The sequence below is a fragment of the Danio rerio genome, chromosome 4 (genome assembly GCF_052040795.2).
Source record: "Danio rerio strain M-AB ecotype USA chromosome 4, GRCz13ab, whole genome shotgun sequence".
NCBI classification, from domain to species: domain Eukaryota; kingdom Metazoa; phylum Chordata; class Actinopteri; order Cypriniformes; family Danionidae; genus Danio; species Danio rerio.
The window spans coordinates 29,327,501-29,355,379 of NC_141024.2; the positions used below are offsets into that span (position 1 = coordinate 29,327,501).

At 35.4% G+C, this 27,879-nt stretch overlaps 1 protein-coding gene and 1 long non-coding RNA gene across 5 annotated transcripts in view; both read right to left on the reverse strand.

The window, feature by feature from the left end:
- Window positions 1–27,879, reverse strand: part of tbc1d22a (TBC1 domain family, member 22a) — a 274,142-nt gene that overhangs the window by 90,639 nt on the left and 155,624 nt on the right. For 3 of the 4 annotated variants that reach the window (XM_087246433.2, XM_087246434.2, NM_214799.1), the window contains 1 exon segment: window positions 23,377–23,452. In XM_087246433.2, coding sequence (XP_087102559.2) covers window positions 23,377–23,452 — 76 coding nt within the window. 4 annotated transcript variants of the gene reach the window in all.
- LOC148679960 (uncharacterized) lies at window positions 8,909–11,930 on the reverse strand. The gene is made up of 6 exons (XR_015942446.1): window positions 11,674–11,930; window positions 11,247–11,353; window positions 10,156–10,282; window positions 9,894–9,979; window positions 9,549–9,591; window positions 8,909–9,451 (listed from the first exon to the last, which is right to left on the reverse strand). It is a non-coding gene; the product is annotated as an uncharacterized LOC148679960 (long non-coding RNA).

Genomic DNA, 27,879 nt, shown 5'->3' on the forward strand with positions numbered 1-27,879 from the left:
AACAGATTCCTCACACTTTCAAGAAAGTTCTTTTTTTCCAGAAAGAAAGAAAGAAAGAAAGAAAGAAAGAAAGAAAGAAAGAAAGAAAGAAAGAAAGAAAGAAAGAAAGAAAGAAAGAAAGAAAGAAAGGAAAAATAGAAAGAAAAAAGAAAAAAATATATTCTTCTCAAACCAATACCATAATTAATTTCAGGTAAAAAGCTGCATTTATACTGCATGGTTCAAGTGACCCAATTCCATTTTTTTCTCCCATGTGGCTTGTGTAAGCAAGAAAAAATCACATAAATTCCGATTTACTCAAATCAGATTTAGGCCTTGTTCATATGTGGAAATTTATTCGATATGAATCAGATCTGTGCTACCGTGTCTGCAGTGTGAGCCAGTATCGGATTTTCACCTATCAATGCGAGTCACGCATCAGGGAATGACGTCAATTGTGATCCTTTCATTTCAGAACAGACTTCAGGAGAGCCCCAAACCTTAAATCTCATACACAAGTCCACTTTTATATTGCAATGTAGCAAAAGTACTTACGCATGTTAACGAGAGCGAGAAAGAGAGGAAGCACAACTACCACCACATAAACAATATAAACTAAAACTGTTGCATACACCACATGGATAAACCATGCGAATGGAAATGACATTAGGATGCCGACAAGTTTAAAAGGGCCTAGGTTAAAAGAAGATAACCAAACAAAAACTTTTCTGCCATAAACTATATTAAGACAATTGGTAAAAAAGAATTAAAAAAAAAATTAAACCAAGCGAACAGATTAAACACAGGGATGAAGAAAGTAGCGCTCTTTTATTATGAGCTGTCAGTCAGTGCGCGCTGTTTTTTTTTTGTCATTGTGTCTTTGCCATGTTCAGTGTAAATGCAGTCAATCGGATACGACTCACGCATAAAAGATGATGCAAGTGAGTCATCAAAAAACTCTGATATAGTCACAAAATCAGATTTGACTGTCAAGATTTGCAGCCTAAATCCTAAAATAAAGAAAAAAGAAAGAAAAAAAGCCTTACATTACAGTTTTATTTGCAGAACAGGGATGGTCAGCAAGTAGAATGCATTTGCTTGCATAACTCCTTCCACCTTCAAAGCAGCAAAACGCATGCAGGTTTGCGAGGGGCTGGGGAACAGGCAGAGGTCAGGGGTCACAGAAAGACAAGTGAGCTGTTTGCCACGATTCTGCTGAGCAATGGACTTGCGCTCGACTTCTGCCCCTGCCCATCCATCCCATAATTACATCTGCACTGACCCTCTGACTCGCCCTCGCTGCATTTCCAGCCAAAACCCACGCAGACACTAAGAGAAAGAGGGTCTACAACGCCCACCTTTTGTGAGATCACAACAGCACTGAGCAGACAACGTTTTCAGTAGTCTCATTACAATATAATGTGCATCTTATGCAATGTCAACAAGTCAAACATCAAGAATCATTTATTTATTAATATTTATTTAGTTTTTAAAGTAGTTTATTGCTTACCCAAGCTGCTTTTACTCCACCCAAAACAGGAGAAAAGTTAAGTTGTTTGGAATATGTATTTGTGAAATGATCAAATGTAATTACGATACATGAATATACATAAATACACTAATGGTCAAAAGTTTTTTTTTTTTTTCGTATGTTTTTTTTTTTTTAAGATAATTACTCGAGGTGGCATTTACTAAATGTAAAAAAAAAAAATAATAATAATTTAATTGTTAAAAACGCATTTATTAAATATTTATTTATTACTTACTGTATTTGCAAATGAAATTATTAGTCCAGTCATTATTGCTTTTATTACTATTACCATTAAAAGTAATAATTAATTACAATAATACTTAATATTACAGTGACTTCTGAAGGATCATGTCACTCTGAAGACTAGAGTAATAAAGCTAAAAATTCATCATCAAAATCACTGGAATAAATGATTAAATTAAATTACAATCTACTTACAAACAGTGGTTTTATAGCACAATAACATTTCACAATTTTACAATTTGTACTGTATTTTTGACTAAATAAATGCAGCCTGGGTGAGCAGGATAAGCTTTTTTTAAACATTTAAAAATCCTACTGACCCCAATCTTTTTGTCCGGTAGTGTGAATGTGTGTGTATAATTATATGGGTGAAAAAGTCTTTTCATCTCTTAGTGACCTCAAGCTGAAGCAAATTTGAATTCTGCAGCAAGACAATAATGCAAAAAAGTCCAAAATAAAAGCAAAATGAAGACTTTAGAGTGACCCAGTCAAAGTCCTGACCAGAATACAACTGAGATGCTGTGGCATGACCTTAAAGAAAATCGGTTTATACTAAAAAAAAAAAAAAAAGGTAAAAAAACCTAGTGTGGCTGAATTACATCAATTATGCAAAGATTAATGGGGAAAAATTCCTTTACAGACTCATTGCAAGTTACTGACAATTATTGACTGCAGTTATTGGCCCAAACAGTTGTTAGGTTTAAAGGGCAAACAGTGTTGTTCAGTGTTGTTTTGTCTTTTTTTATTTTCTTTAGTAATACTGTCGCTCTGCTTCCAGCTTTTTTTCTTCCATGTGCTCCTGGTTTGTTGGAACAATTTGATAATATTGAATCTGACGGTAAAACCAAATCATAAAATAAAAAAAACAAATAAATAAGGATTTTTTTTCTACTGGCCTAATAGCTGTCTAGTAGCTATTTGACTATATGTGTGTATATATATATATATATATATATATATATATATATATATATATATATATATATATATACATATATATATATATATATATATATATATATATATATATATATATATATATATATATATATATATATATATATGTATGTGTGTATATATATTCATTCATTTTCTTGTCGGCCTAGTCCCTTTATTAATCTGGGGTCGCCACAGCGGAATGAACCGCCAACTTATCCAGCAGGTTTTTACGCAGCGGATGCCCTTCCAGCCGCAACCCATCTCTGGGAAATATATATACACACACACATATATATATACACGCACGCACGCACGCACGCACGCACGCACGCACGCACGCACGCACGCACGCACGCACGCACGCACGCACGCACGCACACACACATATATATATATATATATATATATATATATATATATATATATATATATATATATATATATATATATATATATATATATATATATATATATATATATATATCGTACGGCCCTAGTTTCTCTTATTGTTGACTGTTTGTCTCTGAATACTCGATGAATTTTAAGCCCAGATCTGGAGATGTGACAGTTGACAGCGGCCACTGTCACTCTCGTAAGATTCTACAAATGACATTCATCATCATGACAGAAAGCTACTTCCTGCGCTTGTTCATAAGCCATAAGTCAAGTGCCACGAGTCTAACAAGATCAATGTTTAGGGTTGTGCGAGCGTTGCTTTTAATCTGACATTATTTCACAACCACGTCTTCAGTCAAACCGTTGATTTATGCAAAGTAAATGGAAAACAGAAACGATAAATGTACACATTTATCAGTGAGCAAGGAAGTGCACAGCAACCAATACATGTTGTTAAAATAAAGATTTTTCTTCCTGGTTTCTGGATTACATTGTGATCAGTAGAAACAGAGGTGTGTCAAGGTATTTTGCTGACATTTTCAATTTCTAAATTTGTTTTACAATCTGACTTTAAAGTTAACAATGTTGCAGCAATTAATTTTGATTGTGGTGCTTGATTTATTTATTTATTTATTTATTTATTTATTTATTTATTTATTTATTTATTTATTTATTTATTTATTTATTTATTTATTATCAATGATAAAATATTAATAATAATAATAATCATCATCATCATCTTCCTCATCAGAAATCCCTGATTAAATTTCTGTTTATTTTGATAAATATGATTGAAGTCAACGTTCACCATAGGGACCATTTTTTGGTTTATTTAATTATTTTTTTTTAACAAAAATGCAAAACAAGACAAAATAACAAAACAAAAACAAAACAAGAAGACATAACACACCATAAAATAAAATAACAATAACAAAATGACAAAAAAATAAAAATCTAAAAGCAAAACTCAAAATAAGACAAAATAGCAAAACAAGAGAAAATAACAAGACAAAATAACAAAAAAAATAAAACAAAATAAAATCAAACAAAATGACAAAACAAAACAAGACAAAATAACGAAACAAAAACAAAACAAGACAAAATAACAAAATAATATAAAATAAGACAAAAAAATTAGACAAAATAATTAAAAAAAACACAAAATAAAATGAAACAAAACAATAAAAAAATCAAGACAAATTACAAAAGAAAATAAACTAAAGAAAAATTAAAACAAGAAAAAAATAACAAAACAAAACAAGAGAAAAAAAAAATAACAAGACCAAATAACAAACAAAACAAAAACAAAACAACAGGAAAAATATATATAAAAAAGACAAAATACAACAATACAAATTACAATAATATGAACAAAGCAAAAATCAAAACATAATGAAATTTCTGATTTTTTTTTAAAAAAGCTAAATAAAAAACACAGATTTCTGGTTAAAAAAATAAATAAATAAAATAACAAACAATGAAGAAGCAATATGAAACAACATATGAGTAAATAATTACTGACAAAACTGACGTTTTAGGGTCACCAACCCATTTAGAACTCCAAACCTGACAACAAACAAACTCAAGAAGCTTTGTTTTCTACCAGTTGAGTCTTCTGTTCAGGTCAAAAGAGGACATTCTACAAAAGCAATATTTATGCTGAAAAAAAGCTTTAAAAAGAAAAGCGACATCAGGTGTCATTCAGGTTATCAAGTATTTCCTCATTCCCTAAGGACTCTCTGTACTGTGTCACCTCAAATGTTAATGTGTGCTTTTCTAACCTTATATGATTTGCGCGGGGGGGGGGAAAAAGCCCACATTGTGTCCTCATTTACATAAATAAATTCACCTTGAGCAATTTGCATGCTGATGAAGCTCAATGTATTCATACAAAACAGACAAGATAAGAGGAAACCGTGTTCACGTTCTGAGGCGCTTCTGACGAACAGAATTGTTTTAGCGTTAAACAACTCTTATGGGCTATCGTCTAATACGGCTGCTAATTACTACAAGCCCTCCAACGAAACCAAAGTGTGCGGCGACAATAGTGTGTTTGGTTTCCTAATGAGAGTGCGAGTATGAGTGTGAAAGAGACATGTGGAGAGAGAAATAAAGAAACAGACGGATAGATTACGCACACATTCAACAGTCTAAAAAAGAAAAAAGAAAAAAGCAAATCGTCTACAGTAAAAATGAGCATTTAATTTACATATAAACATGAATATGCATGTTAACCAGATGCTGCAGTTTAAACATTACACCAGGAACAAATTTTGAACATATGAAAAAAGAAATAAAAAAAATTATTGATGTCTCTTTCAAATCAAATTAACATCTAATTTAAAGGTGCAGTACACCCAGTGGTAGAACTAGGTATTGCACACCTGGTTCAAAACAGGCAAGTGCCTGTACACTAAAAGCAGCGTGTCTGACTGTCAAGCCTAAAGGCTGATTTAAGTCATGCTCCTGGTAAACGCAACGGTACGTGATAGAAGGAATATTTTCCATATTAAAAGGAATATTTTCCATATTAAAAGGAGTTTTTGTCCTAACAAACACCTGAAATTTGTATTTTAGAAACAGCTTTTATTTCTTGCAGCTGAGCAACAGAAAACTCAAAACAATCAACTCAGGTACACATCAAGTGCTTTATTCAGTTTTAAATGCTAATAATGTGAGTTTGAATGCCATTTTACTAGATATATTACTACTGAAAACAGCAGCAGACTCAGCAGTTCACCTCAGATCTTGAAAATAAAATGAACCATTTGAAATTGACTATTAGAACTGTGACAAATCAACACATATCAGTGACTCAAAATCTACATTTAATAATTTTAAAGTTTAATATGTATTACTTGCATTATAAACATTACGATTTCATTAGAGTGCAGTAAGTGTACTATTCTGTAGAGGATTCTCACAAAGACATTCTAGAGTGCTGAAATATAATTGGCTAAACTGTCATTGGACAGGTTTAAAGACCAAAACAAAGACATCCGTTCTGGCATGTAACACACATTTTAAAAACAGAATATCTGACTTTGGCAATGATTTTCAGATAAACGAGACTGTTCACTTAGCATGTTTCTGCTAACATACTATGCTATCTTTATGCTTTAGAAGGATCAAAAACTTACATAAAGCACCTTTAATATTTTTTTTATATACAGTGAAAGCATAACGATGTATATGTCACAAATAAAACATCAAAAAAAAAAAAAAAAAAAAAAACTAAACAGTTAATTTAATATAATAAATTGTGCCCCATACTTTCAGATGCAAAGTTCAAAATGATTAGCCCTAGTGAAAAATCAGAATTATTTTTTCAAATATTTTAACAGTGATTTTTAACAGAGCAAGGCCTTTTTTATTATTTACTATATATATATATATTTTTTTTTTCTTCTTTTTTTCTTGGTTTGGTAAAATATACCTGGTTTGGTAAAATTAAAAAATCGTAAATAAAATGTTACATAAATAAAGCATTCATTCATTTATTTATTCATTCAATTCAAGCCTCAATAATAATAAAAAAATAATAATAATAGTAAATAAACAAAATAAATAAATAAATAAATAAAAACATGTTGTAAATATGCCTGACCAGCTGTACAATAATAATAATACTAATACTACTACTACTACTACTACTACTACTACTACTAATACTACTACTACTACTAATAATAATAATAATAAATAAACAAATAACTGAATAAATAGTTAATATTTAATATTAATAATAATAATAATAATAATAATAATAATAGTAATAATAATAATAATAAACAAATAACTGAATAAATAGTTATTAAATAATAATAATAATAATAATAATAACAATAATAATAATAATAGCTCCCCAACATTCTTGCTAATCTAGTTTAGTCTAGTATTTTACCACAATGTATCATACCCAAACAAAACTACTGTGGCATATGAAATGCCATACTAAAGAAGTAACAGAGGTACACATTTTTGTTCTCCTCTCTCCGTGCACTTTATTCAAGGCGACTTCCTGTCTATTCTCCACCCTCATTTATCTAGCAGCCCGATCGCTGTATTAATATCAATTGTAAGCACATCCTTGTTTCTAAGCCAATGTGAAGACATTGAAAAATGAAGGTGCTAGTGCAGAACAATGAAACTTCAGCTGATTGGGGTGTCAGAGACGGTCATTGATCAAAGAACTCATACCTGGGTAACATCAGCGTGTTTGGGCAGCGCAATAAAGCTCACAATGAAACTTATTCTAGCATAAAAAAAAACAAAAAAACATCTGACTGCTCTGTAAAGCTTAATATATGTAGTATTGAGGAATGACTAGGTTGTAAAACGATAAAAAAGGTGGTAGTTTGTTCAATTTACTAATCAATGTGTCTTGCATTATTCTTGTATTATTGTATATATACGGTATATTTATTCCATAGTCTGTTCAAATGAATGATTCTGATTGGCTGGAGGGAGTGCATTATTGCAGTTGAAACGCACAGGTAGTTCAAGTCAGTTCTGATCACCATTCTAAACAAATGTGCTTCAAAACCAAAGAAAATAAAGAAAAGAAAAGAAAAGAAAAGAAAAAAAAAACTAAAAATGTAAAAAAACTAAACAAAAAATATTAATAACAAAAACATCAACAATGAACGAACGAGGAATATGGAACAAATATTTGCCAAACATAAGTAGAAGCCAAAGGCTATTTTTGGGGGGGGGGGGGGGGGGGGGGGGGGGGGTGTAATCTTCATTTTTCGAAATCTGATCAAAATTGAAATTGAGAACAGAAATAAGTTGAGCAAGAAGAATTTTTACAGCGAAAAAAATAATTTAAATGTTTATAAATGTCATCGGGAGTTTATATGAGAGTAAATGTTAGTATGTACTAACAGCGTGGTAGACAACAGTATCCAATGCAATTTCACCACAATTCGTAACTTTTTGTTTTAGTGGCAAATTCATTTTGATTTGTACGATTCTTACATTTTACATCTTACAATTTGCTTAACCACCAATGAGGGTTAGGGCACACACCTCCTTTTAAAAATCTTATGTTTATCATATAAGTGGAATGGTACGAATTTATATGAATAAGTCACTTTTCTCAAAATACCTAAAATAGTTACGTGTTGTCTGTCTATCTATTTATCCTAAACTGCTGACTACATCATAAAAGTAACATTAAAGGCTAGTTCATATTGGGACGATTTTAGTTCGCACGGAACGTTAATGCGTAATGTCTTGTGACTAAACATTGGGTACCATCCCAACTATTTTTATCACATGATTTCTTAAAAATAACATGGCTTATTTTATGCTCACACTGAACATTATTCAGTAAGTGTTTTTGTCGTAGTTTATGGACATTTTATATATATTAAAAAAAAAATAATAATAAACTTATTCCAAGTCAGATAAGCAAATACTTTATTTATTTTATTTTTTCAAAATGTATGGGCATCTACATCAATCTTTTCTTTAATTCAATATTCCAAAATGCGGATAAAAATAGGATGTTGGAAACAAAGCTATTGTGACAGTGCACACCAATGTGCATAATGCTACACAGCAAAATATGGGGACCCAAAACAACTCTATGGGTGTTAATTTCAACACTTTGAAAGTGTCTCATGGGGTCCACTCAAAACAAAGTTAAATCAACACTATCAAAAGGGTTGGCACATTGACACCGAAGTAAGGGTTAATTTTAACTCTGGGCAGAGTTAAAAAATTTAACTATATTTAACACCGCCTGGTGTAATATATTATTTTATTCAACTCTCTTGAGTGTAAATATGGTAAAAAGGTCAAATAGACTGTAAATTACAAAAGAAAAAACATTTTATTTGAAAACATTCACCACTTCAACAATTCATTCAGTTTTTAAAATGCAACAATGTCAAATATGCTTTAAATGTTTTATTAGTACAGACAGTATCAACAAAATATGTATGACCAGTGCTCAAAAAGGCTGTTTCAGTCCTTTGGTCCAAACTTGATGTGTTATCAGAGCAATTTGAAAGTTCAATATAGCGTCACTCATAGTTTACTTCTGAACTCATAGTTTTCTTCTGAAATTACATTTTAAACAACTTGGCGTGCAAATCTTTCACTTCTGGTGTTTCCTTGGTCCTCCATATCAAACAGAGCAGTTTAAATGAAGGTATAAATGCTGTAAACTTGTGTGAAAACAAACTGGAGCTAGGAAATCTCATCAAGCATGTCCTGTGAATGAAGTGCTTCCCAGCCACAGGATGACCTTTTTATCCATGACGATGTAGCAGCTGCTGATCGCTCGTCTGGTGGTTCCTGATGCACGGATATAGGGTGATGCTCATCTAAGAACTCTTCAAGACTCCAGCATGACTAAGAAAAATGTTTGAAAACAAATTGCAATCAAATTCTATGATATATTTAAAAGAACATTTAAAGTAAATAAAACATTCAAGAAATCTAAACTCACCTTTTGAAAATCTTCATGATGATCCACAACTTGACTCTCCCAGCTGGTTGAGGTGACAGGATATGGAAAAGTAGAAAAAACACATATATCACTGTTGGATCTCCAAAAACAATTAGGTTAACCACTATGACTAGAACTGGAAAAACAGGCAGCTGTCTGTCCAGAATCCTGAATTTAACACAACACTTGGAGCAAAATTTAGAGGAGCTTAAAATCTTTTATATCATTTAGTAATGCTGACTTCCCCAAAATATTGGCCACAGTGTAAAAAATATTCATAAACTTCATAAACAACAGTTTTCTGTAAGCGTGTGCGTGCGTGTGTGTGCGTGCGTGTTTCTTTACCAGATTCAACTTGTTAGGCCCTTTCAGGTCCAGTATTGACACCACCTTTACTGTAGTCTAGCAGATGTTTCAGGTCCAAATATAATCTAAAATATTAGGATAAGCAGAAGAGGAAAAGTGCAAAGCAAAGAGCAAAACATTATTTAAGTAACAGTTCACCCACAATACAAAACTTATCACCTTCATGTCATTTGTTATTCTCTAATGCTCTAATACCCTCGCAGCTTATTGTGAAACAAATACAGAACTTTATCAAACATACCTTCATTATTATCACCACATATGACCAAGAAGGTGTGCTTGGTCATTTCACCAACTCTGGAAATACACCATCCGTCTCTAATCAGCCACCGTCACAGGGTCTTGTGTTATTGTATAGAGAACTGTGGCTGTTAAAAAACAACAACACATTAGTATCTAACACATATGCATAACCTTCAGATAAAAAAAGAGAGATGAACATCACAAAGTATGCCTCACACTTTTTCAGATATCTTTTGATTCAGATGTTGATTATTGATAATAAATCTACAAATCAAACCTGTATCATCATTAGGCTGCTCAAATATGAATCAGTTGATTAATTTTACAGACAGGTGGCTGTTTACAACGCACTAAATTTTCTTTAATAAAAAGGAAATGTTGTGTACAGTACATGCTAAGTTTAGCCTATAGTTTTAAGCACATTATCATGCGGGAGAAAAAGCTTGACTAAGATTTTCCTGACTACAGAAATAGCCTAACTTACTAACGTCAGACATCCCAAGTTGGGAAAAGTAATTTTCGGGGGATACAGAGTTGATTTGCGGGAGGTAACGGGAGAGATGAGTACCTAAAGAACAATGGGATGAGTTGCGCGCGACTTACCTGAAGAGCGGTGGGGGTGACTTGCGCGCAACGTACCTGAAGAGCTGGGAGGGATGCGGTGGACATGGGTGTGCAAAGTGTTTAATGACCGGGCGGGAGACGCGCGATTTCCGGGAGATTATCATTCATTTGCGGGCATCTACTTGGGCATCTGGGAGTCTCTGTGCATTTGCGGGATAACGTTAATGTTAGTCCCACAACTTCCGGGAGACTTCTGTAACCTCAAAAGTCTGAGAAAGTGCAAACGCGGTCATTTAAAGACATTAATGTTAACATTCCGACTTTAATGGTTGACAACGCTTAATATAATTCAAGCGTACGTTATCACGCGAGTCTATCAACTAACGGTATATGGACGGCCACCAATGAACCAGTTTAAAAGGGCCGCGGTGTTTAAAATAACCAAACTAACGTACACGAATAACAAACAATCATATGTTTTAGTCAGAAAGCCTTTTACAAGTAAGCATATGTTCATTTACTCACCAGATATGTTTTAGAAACTCTCCAGAGCTTATGGAAACCGTCCAGTGTTGCCGTTAGCATCCGGGCAGAGTAGGCTAGGCTGCTCCGGGGATTCCCTCGCTAGTTTGCTTTGAATTAAAGGAGAAGTGTCGATTTTATTTTACAGATGGGTAACAACGCACAAAATGGCATTAAGCGTGACAGAAATGTGTTAAACATGTCCATTTGATGTTTTTATGCACTATGTATGCGTGAGCATATATAAAAACATTCTTGAAAAGAAGTTAATAGTAATGCAGTTAAGCTAGATACACAAACGACCATGAATGAACCGCAGAAGATTAAAATTGTCACTCCATTCTAAAGTTATTAACTTAACAATATGTTTACAACTGTATTTCCTTAGAGAAAGTCAGTAAAATACCAACATTTAGGTAGTTTGACTCACCAGTTGCTGTTCTAAACCTCAGATGGAAAATGGCGTCTGGAAAATTCTTCAGTGACTGGGGCTGCATGAATTCCCGGATGTTGGAAATAACACCACCAAGTGTAGAAAAGATAACTCCTTGATTTCGCACTGAATAAAATCAATTCTAACTCTTATTATATTCATTTATCAAAATCTAACTCTTTAACGTCAACACTTTACTCTGAAATGCTTCAACACCGAGAATTCAACTCAGATGAATTTGCTGTGTAGCTGTAAAAAATGTATTAAAAAATAATAATTTAATACAAAATAAATTCCTCAAGCTTGTTGGTCGAACAATAAAACTGGCTCTGGCTTTTACGTGCCTGCAGCTTCTGAATTACAATTAAGATCACTTGGGGGTACACAAGCACATAAAGGTCTAGGCAAGCACACAATTCTAACCACAACAAAGACAATGATTTGAGATGATTGCGTTGATTATTTAACTACCTATGTTTTGTTTGCCAGTTAATTAATATAGTGTGAAGGGTATTAACAAGTGCATAGAGACACACTCACTTCTTCAAACTCAAAAGTGATTGAGTATGAGTAAGGAAAAAAGCAAACCAAAAAACGTTGACTATTGAAAATAAAAGAGTAAAAATCAATATTTGACAATAACATACAATTAAATATAAACAAACAATTAAAGGATTGAATTAGTTTGATAATTTACTCACTGTAGTTTAGCAATAGACCAGGCAAATTAAATATTATTTTAACTATTAAAAAGAATAGTTCAGAACTTAAACTTCTGAGGTCTGTCGAATAATTACACAGTAAAAAAAAATGGCTGTTACTTTATTAATTTTTAACTTACTTTTCAAGTCATCTCAACTAACATCAATCAAATGAACTAAAAATTTTAAGTTAGTTGATGTTAACTTTGTATAAATTTAAAAATGCAGTTGAAAGCTGATTAACATATTACAATATGTTAAAGTAACATAAAGACATTTGACTTTTTGCAAAATCGTTTTTTTTTTTTTACACTGCACTTTTGTCTTTATTTCAATCAAACCTCTAAAGAATATTTTTAAAAAATCATATTATTACTATGTGCTGTGGTTGAAGTTTAAAAAAAGAAATGGCTGAAGAGCTTCACCAAGGCATGTAATTATGAGAACAGGAAGTGGAAATGGCCATATCTTGAAGGCGGTTAAGGTGTGAAAATCCTATAAAAAGTGCTCGCGGCTCTTTGAAAAGCAGGCGGATAATTAAAGCTCAACAGTGAGGAAATTGGCAGGCCGCTTAGGGCCTAGTGGTGAAGGAAATGTAAAAGAAATCAATGTAGTTGTTCGAAAGCTTGATCTGTCACGATGACTTCAAAGAACCAGCGATTTTATTTTCTGTCTGAGCAACAGAAACAATGAACAGAATTCGGAATACACCAATATATGTGGACTTCAACTCTGCATTACAAGGGAAAAGAGTTAACAAGAACGAAACATGACAAACTGCATAAAAGTGCACACTTGCATCTGCACATGCCTCATACAGCCAAAGGACAAACACTCACACATGGGTGTTATAATGTCAGGTTTTCAGTCTACAGTCTTGTTCTTGGTGGAAAGGAATGGTTTTCTTGCTCTTTAGCTTACCTGACAGCAAAGCACAGCGCAAAGACCACGAGTGAAGTTTCCATGACAATAAAACGGAAGGGTCCTTCTATAGTACTGACATTTAAAATTATATATATATATATATATATATATATATATATATATATATATATATATATATATATATATATATATATATATATATATATATATGCACATTCTGGTGTCATTAGCCACTATATGCCAAACTCCACAGCTCTTTTCACTGAGAGCAAAGCAAGTCTTACTCCATATGCAATGTTGGTAAAAAAAAAGTGTTTGAGTTGCACATATGCAAATTGAATACAACATAAATGCACACACTTTGGAAACTACTGTTGGGGAATAATGTAATCATTCGAAATTTGAAGAAGTAATTTGCATGATTTGTGTCAGAAATTGTACCTCAATTTATGCCTCTATGTTAACCCTGCCTATCAATCCTCATTCACAGAAACGTACTGTTGACCATGATTTAGCTCAGATGGAAAATGATTCCAAAACCATAACTACTTCTATCTTTGTGAGCTAAAGACCTTAATAGCCAAAAGTACGAAATAGTTTTTCATCTTCCTTTATTTTCTTTCACAAATACAAAGACAGAGAAAGAATCCACGCATCTAAGAAACACAATCATCTTTCCATATTCTCGAAGAAAAAAAAAACAATGTCATAGCATTAACATAATGCTTCTTTTAAAGGTCACTTTGGATGAAAGTGTTACTTTTTAATTACTTTCCTTTTCAAGAAACAACATCCTCACAAGATTTGTATTTAAGCTTTCTGTCATTTTTTTTTTTTTTTTCAATATGAATACAACAAAAAAGCAAGTGCTCGGTTTCGAAAGTAGTAAAGAGATTTGAAGCAAGGTATAGTCATGTTATGTTCCTAGGCTCCTAGGCTACCCAAAGTATTAACATGGACCTTATAGGTAAAAATTTGTACCTTTCGAAAAGGTACCAGCCCAGTGACAGATTATACCTTTATTTCTGAGAGTGTAGTTTCGCATTTCTAAAGGCAATTTGTAATTACAGAGAGTCACACTTTGTTTTAAGGTACAATTCTTGCTATAACCAAACATTTAACTGAGCCTTTTAACTCAATTAACTTCTAATTAGCTGCTTAATAATATTTATGGTAGTAGTTGGATTTAGGAATTACTCTAGGTATGATTAGGGATGCAAAATACTAATAAACTACCAATTAATAGGTGGGTAATAATCCACTGGTTTATATAAAGCATTGGTCCCTATACTGAAATGTTACCTTACATAATAACCACAGCAATATTTGTCAAAAAGAACCTTGACTGTTTTGCATTTCTAAATTTGAAATTTGGTCTGTGTATTAATTACTGGCATCGTTTCTGTCAGCGGCTCTCAAAGGCACTGGATCCGCAACACAAAAAGCGAGTGTTGTGCAAGCGTGACCTTCGCACCTGAGCGGTGCATCTGTATCCGAGCATCTGGGTGCGCATGAACACTCTGCGCCGATGTAAGCAAGACGGGATGGACAGCTCACAGCTGCGAGGTCAGATGACCTTCGGCCTCACTGGTTGATGTTCGGGGGCCAGATACCTGCAGGGAACGCCTGTCATGTCTGTGGGCCGCTGTGGGCCCTGACAAACATGCCCTAGCTGTACCCTGACTGAGAGGAGCCATATGGTGATGGCACAGAACGAGCATGTCCTGTGAACAAAGGTGTTGGAGCGTCAATCTTCTGCAGCGTCGCTATACTGTAGGTCTGTCGAATTTTGAATATTGTCGAAGAGGCAGCACAGTGGCTCAGTGGTTAATAAGATTGCCTCACAGCAAAAAGGTTGCTGGTTCAAGTCCCAGTTGGAACAGGATGCATTTCTGTGCCTGCGTGGGTTTCCACTGTACGTTAGGCGGTGTATTAGTACACAAGGCTGATTTATACTTCTGCGTCAAGCGCAAGCATATGCTCCGGCGCAGCCTTCATTTAGTTGCACAGCCCTCGCAGTGGAGAATGTCGAGGCTGGCGCACACTCCTCAAAAATTTTACTACATGCTCCAATGATGTGTAGCACTTGTTTACAAGTGTCGAGTCCCATGAAGGAGCTCCTGATGTTTTGTGTTTACCTTATGATTAAAGTTGCTGCACGTTCACCGGTTCCCGCCTCTGAATGAGTGAGTTTTGGCTACTTTTACATTAAGGTGCCATTCAGAAAAAACAAAACATCCACGAAGAAACTCCATACAGAGGAACATAACCTACTGCCAGCTAGCATTTCATAATTGTTATTGCTCAATGCGAAAGTAAAAGCCAGCCTTTATTCCGCATGATCTAATTCTTCATCCCATTATTAATCAAACCCAATACCTAAACCCAACTAAAACTAATAATAACCAGTGAATTAGGAGCTCATTGAGCTAAAAGTCACAGTAAAAGGTTTGTTAATAGCAAGAATTGTACCTTAGAATAAAGCATGATCTTCTGTAATACTGGAGCCAAACTGCCTTTGGCAATATGAAACTATCAAAGTAACTATTTAATCCCCTTAAAAGAGATACTCAAAGAATATCCCCAAATTTAAATATTGATGATTTTAAATAAATGTGTTTCAAACTGTCATTTACATAAACTTTTAGTCATTTAGCAGATTCTTTTGTCCAAAGTGACTTGAAGAGGCAATAAAAACAAGAACTGACACTTTTATACGGGAACTGTTCAGAGAAGTAAGAGGTAGAGTAAGGAGGGTACTTAAATGCTCAAGTGTTTACAGAAGAGATGGGTTTTTAGTTGATGCTTGAATGATGTCAGTAAATCAGCAGTATGGAAATGGGAAGATCGTTCCACCAGCGAGGAAAATTGAATGAAAAGGTGTTGGAAAGTGACTTCCCCAGCGAGACAGCACTCACTTAGAGACTTATAGAGACTTAAGTATTGATGATTTTAAGTAATCGTTAAGTATTAATGATGGTTGCATAGGGATTGACTGAGTTCTGTAATACTATAATGCAGGATTTCACAATCAAATTTGTCTTTTTTTGAATATAATTTTGATAAAAATGCACTCACTCACTATCCTTTGGATTATTCCCTGGTATATCAAACTACTTTACACAGTGAATACCCTTTCTGCCAAAACTTAGCACTGAGAGTACAACCCACAGAGCTGGGAAACACCCACACACTCTTCCATCCACGCACCGTTCACTTACTTTTGTTAGTATATGCTGCATTCCAGACAAATCAGGGAGTTTTCCACCTTCCTACTTGGAAAAACATCTAAGACGGCACCAAAAGACCTGTAAACTGCTGTTTCATCTTGTTATTATTTGCTCATCGGGCTTGCTTGTGCCCTCTAGTTGGCATAGCAGCCAAAACAGCACTTTTTCATGTGACATTAAGAATTCCCTTTAGAACTCAAATGTAGTTTGAGCAGAAGACAGAAATCTATATTCAGTTTTTTAGCCATATTGACAGCCCTACTAGACTGAAGGTCTGGGCTTACACCTTCCCAGCAGCCATATATTTAAAACCCCCAGCCTCATTAGCTTCAGAAGAGGCACCATCACCTCTGTTCGGGACGGGAGAGTGACCAAGCATGGTACGTTCCTCAGCGTAGTGGTGACTAAAAAAAAGTGCAAAAAAGGACCGCCTGATTGATTTACATCCTCAACTTTATTACAGGAGAGAATATGATGTAAAACACCGTGACAGTGCCAGATCTAAGAGCAGCCTGATTAAGGTCGACATGTGCCGTCCTTACAAGGGGGAAATTTGGAAATAATGCGACAGTAATCCAGGCAGCCTGATGAAGATGAGCATGGCAGAAACCCAACTCTCCAGCGAGCGGCAATTACGCCCTCCCTCTCTGGCATGTCTTTTATATATGGAAAGTGCAACCCAAACAGAGTGAGGGCTGTTCAAAGGACAAGATAAAGGGATGTTGGGAAGAGAGAGCTGTAATGCATTAAAAATGCAAGGATATGCGCACTTTGACCTTGCTGCATTAACTTCCAACTGAAATCCTGAAGATCTTGTTGCGTTTCATACTCTGAAATACAAGACTTTTTGATGTGGTAAATACATTTACTGTCACAATTTTTAAGTTTCAATATTAAAATTCAAGGATAACTAGAATTTCCTAAGTAACATTAGTAAAATGTTAAACACATTTTCTTTATGTAATAAATTAATTAAGTGGAAAGAGTTAAATATTCATATTCATTTACATGTAATGTTTAAATGTTTTCTAATAATTGCAAATAAACCTAGTAATATTAAGTAAATCTGAATCAAAAAGTTATGATTTGTTCAGCCTTTAATCCCCCGGGCTCTGCATTTGGTTGGGGAAATTCCAAATTGAACCAAAACTACTGATTAAAATTGGCTTAAGATTGGGAATGAAAATTCGGCACATTGCAACATGCAGAACCTGGGAACAAAAAAACAAAGAAGAGAACATGTTAAGTAATCCTAATGTTTTAATTTAAGATAAAGTATTTTTAGAGTCTTGTTTTCTTCATTAGTTTGAAGACTAAGACACATTTTGAGTAAGTTTGAGTTGGTAGTTAACTGCCTTGCAGAAAAGTAGCACTCATGTTTCAGTGTTGGCAGCTTTATTTAAAACATTGATGTTTGTTGCGTCATTAGACCATAATTGTGCTAATGCTAGTTTACTTTTTGTTTTGTTTTTTTGAGCACACTAACTTGTAACTAATAAGGTTTACTTATTTGATGAAAATAATATTCTTTTTGATAAAAAAAATAATACATTTAATTGATTCATTAGAATAAATTAGATTTAATGCAATCTATGAACTTTTATTTACTTTATTTAGCATTTCTTAGAGTAAACTAAGTAAATTTACAGGATACAATATTGACAAGTTGATTGTTTTTGATTTAAGATTAGTCAAATTTGCTTTTTTGGATATTATCAAATAAAATTTAAGTATGTTTTTTATTTTATTTTATTTTTTTCAGTAAGGAAAGCAAGAAAACAAGTCGTTCCCTCAATTGACCGCAGAGAGAAACCAATAGCTTTTCTGTTGTGACCCTATTTTCTTGGCATGTTGTCCCTGCTGGCCCAGGTGGCAAGTATTAAAACATACTATTGCTATTTGCGTCTTGTCCTACCGAGTCGAACCAAATGATTTATGCTGTGAACACAGCACGCTGACCCATAGGACTGAATCAAGAAAAGTGATTATCTGATGTGGACATGAAATCCCCACCCAATTGACTCGATCAAATTAGGTTTGATCAGAGCAGATTAACTAAAATGAAGGAGTAATGGGAAATGTGAAAGAGGTGTTTGGCATCTAAACTTCACTCGCAGAAAGCTCATTTCTGTTTGAGCAGATGTTCGGACAAGAAAGAGAAAAAAAAAAGTCAATTATTTACGCAATATCGTATGACCAACTGTGCTGATATTTTGACCAACAGCACACTTGGGAGCTTGAAATTGCTTTTATGCAAAATTTAAATTTACATGATGTCAATTCTAAGAGTTACATGTCATGTAATATCAGTTTTGATCCGCCAATGAAAATGTTAAACACTAAATGCTAAAATGTAAAAAGGTTGTGTCCAACGGTTGCTTGTCTCAGATATTGTCTGAGTGTGTGAGTGTATCACAATGATAAATGTTTTTAACACTGCTTAAAAGTAAAATGTTAAATACATAGTGTGTAGATTAGATGATCTATCTAGATAGATAGATAGATAGATAGATAGATAGATAGATAGATAGATAGATAGATAGATAGATAGATAGATAGATAGATAGATGATAGATAGATAGATAGATAGATAGATAGATAGATAGATAGATAGATAGATAGATAGATAGATAGATAGATAGATAGATAGATAGAGCACTTTTGATTTCAATTGATTGATGATTAAAATGCATGAAGTATAGAAGGGGAGAGGGACAAAAATATAATATCAAATAAAATGCCACGTATCTGTCAGGATCACTCACTGTATCTTTCATAATTACCCTCACAGCAGAAGATATTGTATAGTTCAATACTGGCGAATAAAAAAAAAAAGCAGGCAGTGTGCGCTTGAATCTCAAATATCAATTGTTCCCTTTCATTGGTTTCTTTGCCAGGCACTTCCAAACCCCATTTGAATGTCTAATAGAAGACATTATCTGTAATCAAGAGTGGCTAAACACAATAAATGTGACAGGCGAAAAGCTCTGGAGCCTGACAATGTGAAGGTTACTCAAGAACAAGCCAGAGCACAAAGACTTCAACTGATAAAGCTCACTCACCAGCCTCATTAAACCAGATGTTAATGTGCTTATCTCGCTGAAATGCATTACATTAGCCAATTCAAAACTGTTAGACTGATGCAAAGTAGATGAACATCAGGATTCAGGAAGGTACGCTTGATGGATGTTCAGTTAAGTCCTAGTCGTCAGTTAATAATTTGGGGGTGACATTTGATTGCAACTAGTCATTTGAAGGCCATTCATGCTTTTATGACCTTGCAGCTAGATTACTGTAATGCATTATTAGGAGAAGGCCCTATAGACCTAACAAACAATCTTCAGCTGGTTCAAAATGCAGATTTAGTGGCCCCTTATAACTAAGAAATAAGATCATATTAATCGGGTTCTGTCAGAATTGCACTGGCTCCCTATTGAAAATGGCTCCCTATCCATTTTTAAATCCTGTTTATTACTTGCAAAGCCTTGAATGACTTAGAACTCCCCAACCTACAGGGGTCACCAAAGCCATTCCTGGAGGGCCGGTGTCCTGCAGAGTTTAGTTCCAACCCTAATAAAACACACTCAAACAAGCTAATCATGGTCATACTAGGTATACTTGAAACCAGACTGGTGGGTTGAGGCAAGTTACCGGCCCTTCAAGAATGAGATTGATGCACTGATCAACTGTATTTAGTCCCTTGTGTACAATTGATTATAGCTAGAGTATCAAAATGAATCGTAGGCATAACTGTCGACATTCGTCTCTGAAAATCCAGGAGTCTGGGGTGGGGAGGTGAGGGGTTATGTGTAAGCCGAAATACCGAAAAGCAGGGTGGAGAGGGGGGCGTGCATGTCTGTATCCAGTACCGTTCAAAGACTTTACCAAGGATGGAAAAACCGAAAAGTTGGGGGAAGAGTTTTCCGGTAGAAATGACAAAACGGGAGATGGTTCTGAAATACGGTAGACTCCTGGGAAAAACGGGGGTGTTGGCAGGTATGATTGTAGGTGTTCCTACAATATCCTTTTCCTAACTGTCGCCTAAACTTTACAACAGTCCCTCTAGAACTATTTGGGAGGAAATAACGACACTTTGCAGTACCATACACATAAAAAACACAAACCTTTCAAAAGGGCACATGTGTCAAACTCAATTCTTGGAGGGCCACAGCTCTGGACAGTTTAGTTTTACCCCAAATTTAACACACCTGATCAAACTGAGTCATGAGGCTTGTTTAAAATGTACAGGTAGTGTGTTGAAGCAGAGTTAGTTGCGGCCCTCCAAAAACTAAGTTTGACACCCCTGCCCTAAGGTATGATCATGTTTCATTATTTAGGCCAAATAGAAGAAAAGTTGCTTTCCAACAAGACACCACCGAAATAATATGATCTATGCTCAAGTTTATCTGTCTATCTCTCTTTACGTCCAGGATTGCATAATCTTGGATCTGGTCAGTATCTATAGCAGATTGTTGTTGTGCACAAAAAAACAAACTCAAGACAGCCCCACACGGTCTATGAGGATATCAATGTGTCAAGAACGAAAGATCCCCCCGACAAATTCATCAGTGTCAGATGAGTGAAAACACTATGATTCACCAATCTAAGTCCTACAGGGCACACAACAAAAAACATCCCATGCATATGCAAATGTATGCACAAATACATGCACCGCCACCCATCCACAATAGAATGAAAATGGTGTGCTGGCATAGCTTAACTGTGTGCTGGGAATAGTGATCCCATAATTAAGTGATAAAATTCATCAAGGTCCTGTGGCCTGGATCTTGGATCCGGTCTGTTTCCAGAGAAGATTGTTGTAAAAAAACAAACTCAACGCAGCCCCGCATGGTCTATGAGGATAGTTTAGAGTCAACAGCAGAAGATTATTCCTGCAAATTACTCAGTGACAGATGAGAGTCCACATCAGGGTTCAACAATCTCAGTCCTAGAGGGTTGGTGTCCCTGCAGAGTTTAATTGCCTCAACACACCTGTCTAGTTTCAAGTATACCTAGTAAGACCTTGATTAGCTTGTTTAGGTGTATTTAATCAGGGTTGGAACTAAACTCTGCAGGACACGGGCCTTTTAAGAAAAAGTTTGTCAACCCCTGGTATACACAGATTATTTTGGTCAGTCAGAATTTTGGCCCTAAAACCTTCAACTTTACCTTGAAGGACACATATCATTCTTATGGCCACAGGGGTTTTTGGACTGCAGTTCTGCCTATTTTCCAATTGGCGAGAGAAGAACTGCTCCCTCAACTGAGCCAAGCTTTGCTTTCATTTTTCATCAATAGGTTGCAATTTGGTTTCTTCCACTGTCACCTCTGGTGAGCTTAGTTGGGGTCTGTTCAGTTGCTCTACAGTGGATCGTTATTAAACAGGAACAATGATATTAACTGAATTAGTTTAATTTAACTAGAACTACATTCTACCTGCCTGATAGTCTGAATATGCCAGATGAAGTGAAATATTGTTACGCTTTTATTTGATTCTTTCTTGTTCATCTATGCCATAGGTCTCAAACTTAATTCCTGGAGGGCCGCAGCTCTGCACAGTTTTGTTCCAACCCTTTTCTAACACATCTGATCAAAATAATCAAGGTCTTCCAGAGTAGCCTTAAACATCTTCATTAGTTGGATCAGCTGTATCTGATTAGGGCTGGAGCAAAACTGTGCAGAGCTGCGGCCCTCAAGGAATTGAGTTTGAGACCTATGATCTGTGCAAAACAGCTTTGTATGCCACAGCCATATCACCTAACAGCCCAAGACCGTTCACCCACTGAAACCAAGCAGGGCTAAGCACCTGTACCTCACTCAGTACCTGGAAAACTAGACCAGATGGGAAAACTAGATTGCTGTTGGAAGTGGTGTTAGTGCGGTCAGCAGGAGGCACTCAACCTGCGGTCTGTGTGGGTCCTAATGCCCCAGTAAAAGTGAAGGGGACACTATACTGTCAGTGTGTGCCGTCGCATCATCCAAGTGAATGCTGCACACTAGTGGTGGTGTGGAGAGACCCCCTTCATAATTGTGAAGTACTTTGGGTGTATGGCCATACACAATAAATGCACTATATACATACACATTACATTACATTACAATATATATTGCAAAAAAAAAAAAAAAAAAACACTATTGAAACATAGATGACTTGACTACTGCTTGTGTTTTAGATCCGTATTGATATTGTTCGGGGAACTAATTAATTTTATTTGCAGACTACCAAAACTTGTGTTGTTTTCAAATACTTTTCAACCTTATTTCACTCTGAAGAGTTCTGTAAATAACCAATTATTAAAGCTGGAAGAGGCAAACACAAATTCTGTTGAAGCACAAATACAGAACTGAGAAGGCAATCAAAGTGAAAGTGGAGGAAAAAAACAAGCAATGCTATATATAGTGTTAAAAAAATAAAAAACAACTGATGAGAGTGAAACACACTACATCTCTCTCTATTTCCCATGAAGAGAGTGGAGCAAAAACATCAACAATATGCTCTCACTGCGGTCTTTCTCTCAGAAATTAAAGCAATCATTGGGTCTAATGCAGGCTGAGGAGATAGAGGCCTTGTGCGGGAGGAGAGGAGAGGGCTTCCTGTCTCCAAGAAATGGGCATTGAATTCTGATTACGGCCACCTAATAGAAAGTAATGAGAGAGGCTTATGCTCCAGTGCCTTCTGCTTTCCTGGCCAGAGCAGCGAGCGCTCTCCACTAAAGGCCAAAGCACTGGTGCACTGATTGGGGCTGACACTGCAGCTGAAGGGGGGTGGAGGGGAATAGGTTAGTCAGAGACAGAGCGAGATAAAGAGAGTGAGGACACGGGAGGAAAAAAAAAAGAGGAGAGTACGGAGTTAAGTAGGCTGTGCATCACAGAGGGTTACGCACCATCAATCCGGCTGACCAGCTCCTCCAGTGCCTTTACTTTTCTCTGGATCCCAGGCTGGGCGAAGGTGTAGTTGTCCTTGAGGGAAAAGAGAGAAAGAGGAGAAACTAAGCCACACATTAGGAAACACGTTTGATGAGCAAATATTTCAGCGATGTGCATTCGTGAAATGATTTAGTTCGTGACCTTTTTCGTATGACACACGCATGCTGAAAATCACTGTACACTTAAATTAGATGCAGGACAATTTCCCAGAAATATACTGTAAGTTCTTGTCATCTAAAACGAGTAACATCTTAGCAAAAACAACATTTTTTAAATTACAAAATATAAATTTTTTATAATATTTATATATAGATTTAAAGCAGGGGTCACTAATCTCATTCTTGGAGATCCGGTGCCCGGTAGGGTTTAGCTATAACTTGCCTCAACACACCTGCCTGGGTGTTTCAAGTATACCTGGTAAGACCTTGATTAGCTTGTTCAGGTGTGTTTGATTAGGGTTGGAGCTAAAATCTGCAGGACACCGGACCTCCAGGAACATGTTTGGTAATCCCTGCTTTAAGGGAATAAATTGTACAACATTACCTGCATTTTATAGTTCAAAATACTAACTATATACATAATGGGGTGTAACAGATCACGGTTCATCCTCGATTCAAACAGATGACAACAAAAAGGTCAGAACACACGTGACCCTTGTAGATTAATCCTAAATTTTTAACTAATCGCAATGAAATCCTCTCTCGGTTCATTCAAATCCCATGCATGAAAGCATTTAGGATTACCTATATATAATGATCACAGAAAAAGTTGTGGTAGGTTATTTGGGATGTGGTGGGTTTCATTAAAGGTGTTTTCTGTCACTACTTGTTTAACCTCTATTAATGCATTCAGTGTATGCAGCACAATAAATCAACACCAACGCATGATTAATTATAAACGATGATAATACGCATATGTTTTTTAGTCCTAAGAGATTCAGTCTTTAGTCATTTGAGTTAGTTATGAAATTACAAACAGTCAAACAAAAGAAGTACTAGGATAACAGTTTATAGTTTAGATCAGGGGTGTCCAAACTCGGTCCTGGAGGGCCGAAGTCCTGCATATTTTTAGTTCCAGCTCCAGTTAACATACCTGAACCAGCTAATCAAGCTCTTTTTAGGTATACGAGAAACTTCCAAGGAGGTTTGTTGAAGGAAGTTGGAGCTAAACTATGCAGGACACCAGCCCTCCAGGACCGAGTTTTGATACCCCTGATTTAGATAAAACCACTGATGTTTATGGTAAAGATTAAAATCACCGTCATGTGCATTTAACTTGATGCTCAAAAATGAAAGTTGTAGGCAGCAATTACATTATTTAACCAATAAGTGGTTAAACCGGCCATCAAAACATATTTCACTGAATAATTCTTTAAAATTGATCCATCTAGCAATGAAACATGACACTTTATGAGTGAATAACTGAATAATTTATGGAAAATGGAACTAAATACACATTTAAATATATATTTTTCTACTAAATAAAATTACAGGTTCTAAGTTCTGTTTGTTGAAATCAAGTTTCTTGCAGTACTGTTTTTGTAATAAATGGAAAGCAATGGTCTGATCAGTGACCAAAAAGCTATAATGAGATCCAAACCATGAAATTTATGATCCGTTACAGCACTAACAACTAACTAAAAATAATTTTTCTTTCATTATGCTGTGTTATTAGATTTTTTTTAAATCTAAACTGTCCAAATGTGTGACTATCTTAAGCATAGTTCAATAAATTGAGGCTCTTATAAATGAAAAGGAAAGTGCTTTAAATATAAAAATTAAAATACATTACAAATAAAGAATATGCTAAGGTATGTACAAGAGACACATTTAAATAATGTTTGTTAAATAGCAGAACCTAAACAAACCAGACAAGTGCAGTCTGTGGTGACAATGTCAAGTATAGGCTGTGTTGACTGAAATGTTAATGAAGCCCTGTGGTCTCAATGACACACTGTGCACCGGATACAGCACACACCAAAAACATCCCATACATATGCACATGTGTGCACAAATAAATGCACCACCACCCATCCACAATGGAAAAGAAACGGTGCGCTGGCACAGCTCAACTGCGTGCTGGGAATAGTGATCCCTATAATTAAGTGATAATATTCATCAAGGTCCTGTGGCCCACAGTGCAGCTTAATTACCACATTCATTTCAGCCTACGTTAAAAGACCCTACTTGACCAGACAGCTACTTAAAAGACCCCCACCCACCTCTCTCCCCAAGCCTCAGTGGGATTCCCTTTGTGCTCCTGCTAGACGAAACTCACCCCGGCTATATTGCCCATAGAAACGGAGCACAAGTTCAGCTGTCAAGAGCCACCGCGAAACAAGCGGTAGGTTAAGAAATGATAAATTGGGTGGTTCGCGAAGCTGTGATTGCTAAGTATGGATATAATCAACAGAAGCTGAACACCCATCATTCAAAGCAATAGAACAGCTTATTTAAAAGAGGTTTGTGTACAAAGTAAATGACAGACTGTGTGTGAATGTATTCGCAGAATGGGAGGAAGATATTCCAATGGAAATAGGTTCAAAGACACCTGATGTGAGAACACTCTTGTAAAGAGTTTGAAGGACATATGAATGTGTTTAGAACAGAGTACAGCCAAACAAAAATAAAGAGAGACAAGACATTTGACTCTACACCACTGACAAGATATCTCGTCAATTAAAAGATGATACTTTCTGGCCAGGGCTTGACATTAAAACCAGCCAACCCTTGGGTAGATTTCAGCTGTGGCGGATTACACAGCTGCTCCCACTATAGCCACTTTGGCGAGTTGGAAATAATTTTTAATTTGTAGTTTTCTTAAAAGCAGGATTCGACAATAAAGATGGCCCAATATGCATGCAAATGTGATCTTAGAATCGAGAAGCAGCACAACTGACAAAAAATGTGTTCGCGCAAGCAAAAGAAAGCAGGTGAATACAGAATAGGAGGATGATACAGGGAGCTACTGTATAAAAACCGCATGCACATCTGTTTACTTTCGCAAAGCGACCATGCCTGAAAACTCAACTGGTGTTTAGTTATCAAAACAATTATTTAATTTTGGTGTGGTCAGAGATAAATTTGTTAAATTCTTAATTTTGAGCCTTAAAAATACATGTGAAATAAAAAAAAAAAAATTGCAGTGCTACACTATAAAACCACAACCCATTTGCCAAACAAAAAAAGTGATGTGGACATAACACAAAATGTAAAACAAGTCATTTTAGCATGTCAAATTTAAGCATATTAAAATATATTTACCCAACAACAAAATTGTGGCTAGTGAAAATGGCGAGTTGCTTGTAAGGTTGGAAATCTATAGGTCAAAGTGAATGGGGATTAAAAAGTTAGCGTCAAACCCTGTTTCTGGGAATTGACAAGACATTACGACAATCTGTGGACTTTACAATGGGTGTATTACAGTAAAAGATGTCCTGAATGAGTTACGGGACTTCTGGGTTTCCTGAGGAATAAGAAATAAGACGATCAGACAAAGTGTAGATCAAATCGCCTGTAAAAATGAGTTATTCAATTTACCCCTTTCATTATCAGGGTCTGAAACAATCCAGCCCCATTGATCTGGGTGAAGTTATACATGTATAGGTTTGTGTATGGGTGTTTATATGTGCACACATTATAGTTGACTTTTTTTTATTTTAACTAACTGCATTCAAGTGGAGATAAACATGACTGCACGAAGATAAGTTGTTTATTTATTTTTTTGTTGTTTTAAAGCAGAGGCTTGGTTTTTAATTTTCATATATATTGTGGTCATATATTCCTTCAAAAAGAGCCATCAAATTCTGGTGAAAATCATCAAAAATGCTGGTGGTGGCTAGTAAGTAATTTATTTATGTTTTTTATCTGTCTACATTTTACTTCCTTCTGCCACCTTCTGAAACGCATAGGTGGAAGCTGTTCGCTATTTTTTAACATCACTTTTAACATCAAAACCACTGTCATGATGACCATGGAAATGGACAATTTCATTGGGAAAATGTAGAGATGACGGTCTGAGTGAGAAGCAATATGAGTTATATTATACTTAATGGGGACACCTTCAGACGAACTCTGGAAGCTTAAGTTCATTTAGTAGCGAAATAGATCCGTAATTGCTTAGAGACCCCACTGAAATGGCAGCAAGCATTTTCCTTTACATCAAATCCCATTGACGCAAGTATTCTCTCAATGGCTTCTTACCCCAATCAATATCCGATGGATCAACTTCTAAGTGGCTCTTTTAAGAATCCAAAGTTTGTCGAGAGGTAGCAATTGCAGGAGAGTTAATTAAACACTTTGGACAATCACCTAATTGCTTGCCAAATTTCGCGGCTCTCAGTGCCTTGGCAATCCAACAAGTGCAAAACACCCTGGATTGAACAAATAGGTCGTATATTTTCGCTTTTCAACTTACAATGGGATATATTCTGCACTTTGTGAGGCTCCACCTTTGATGAG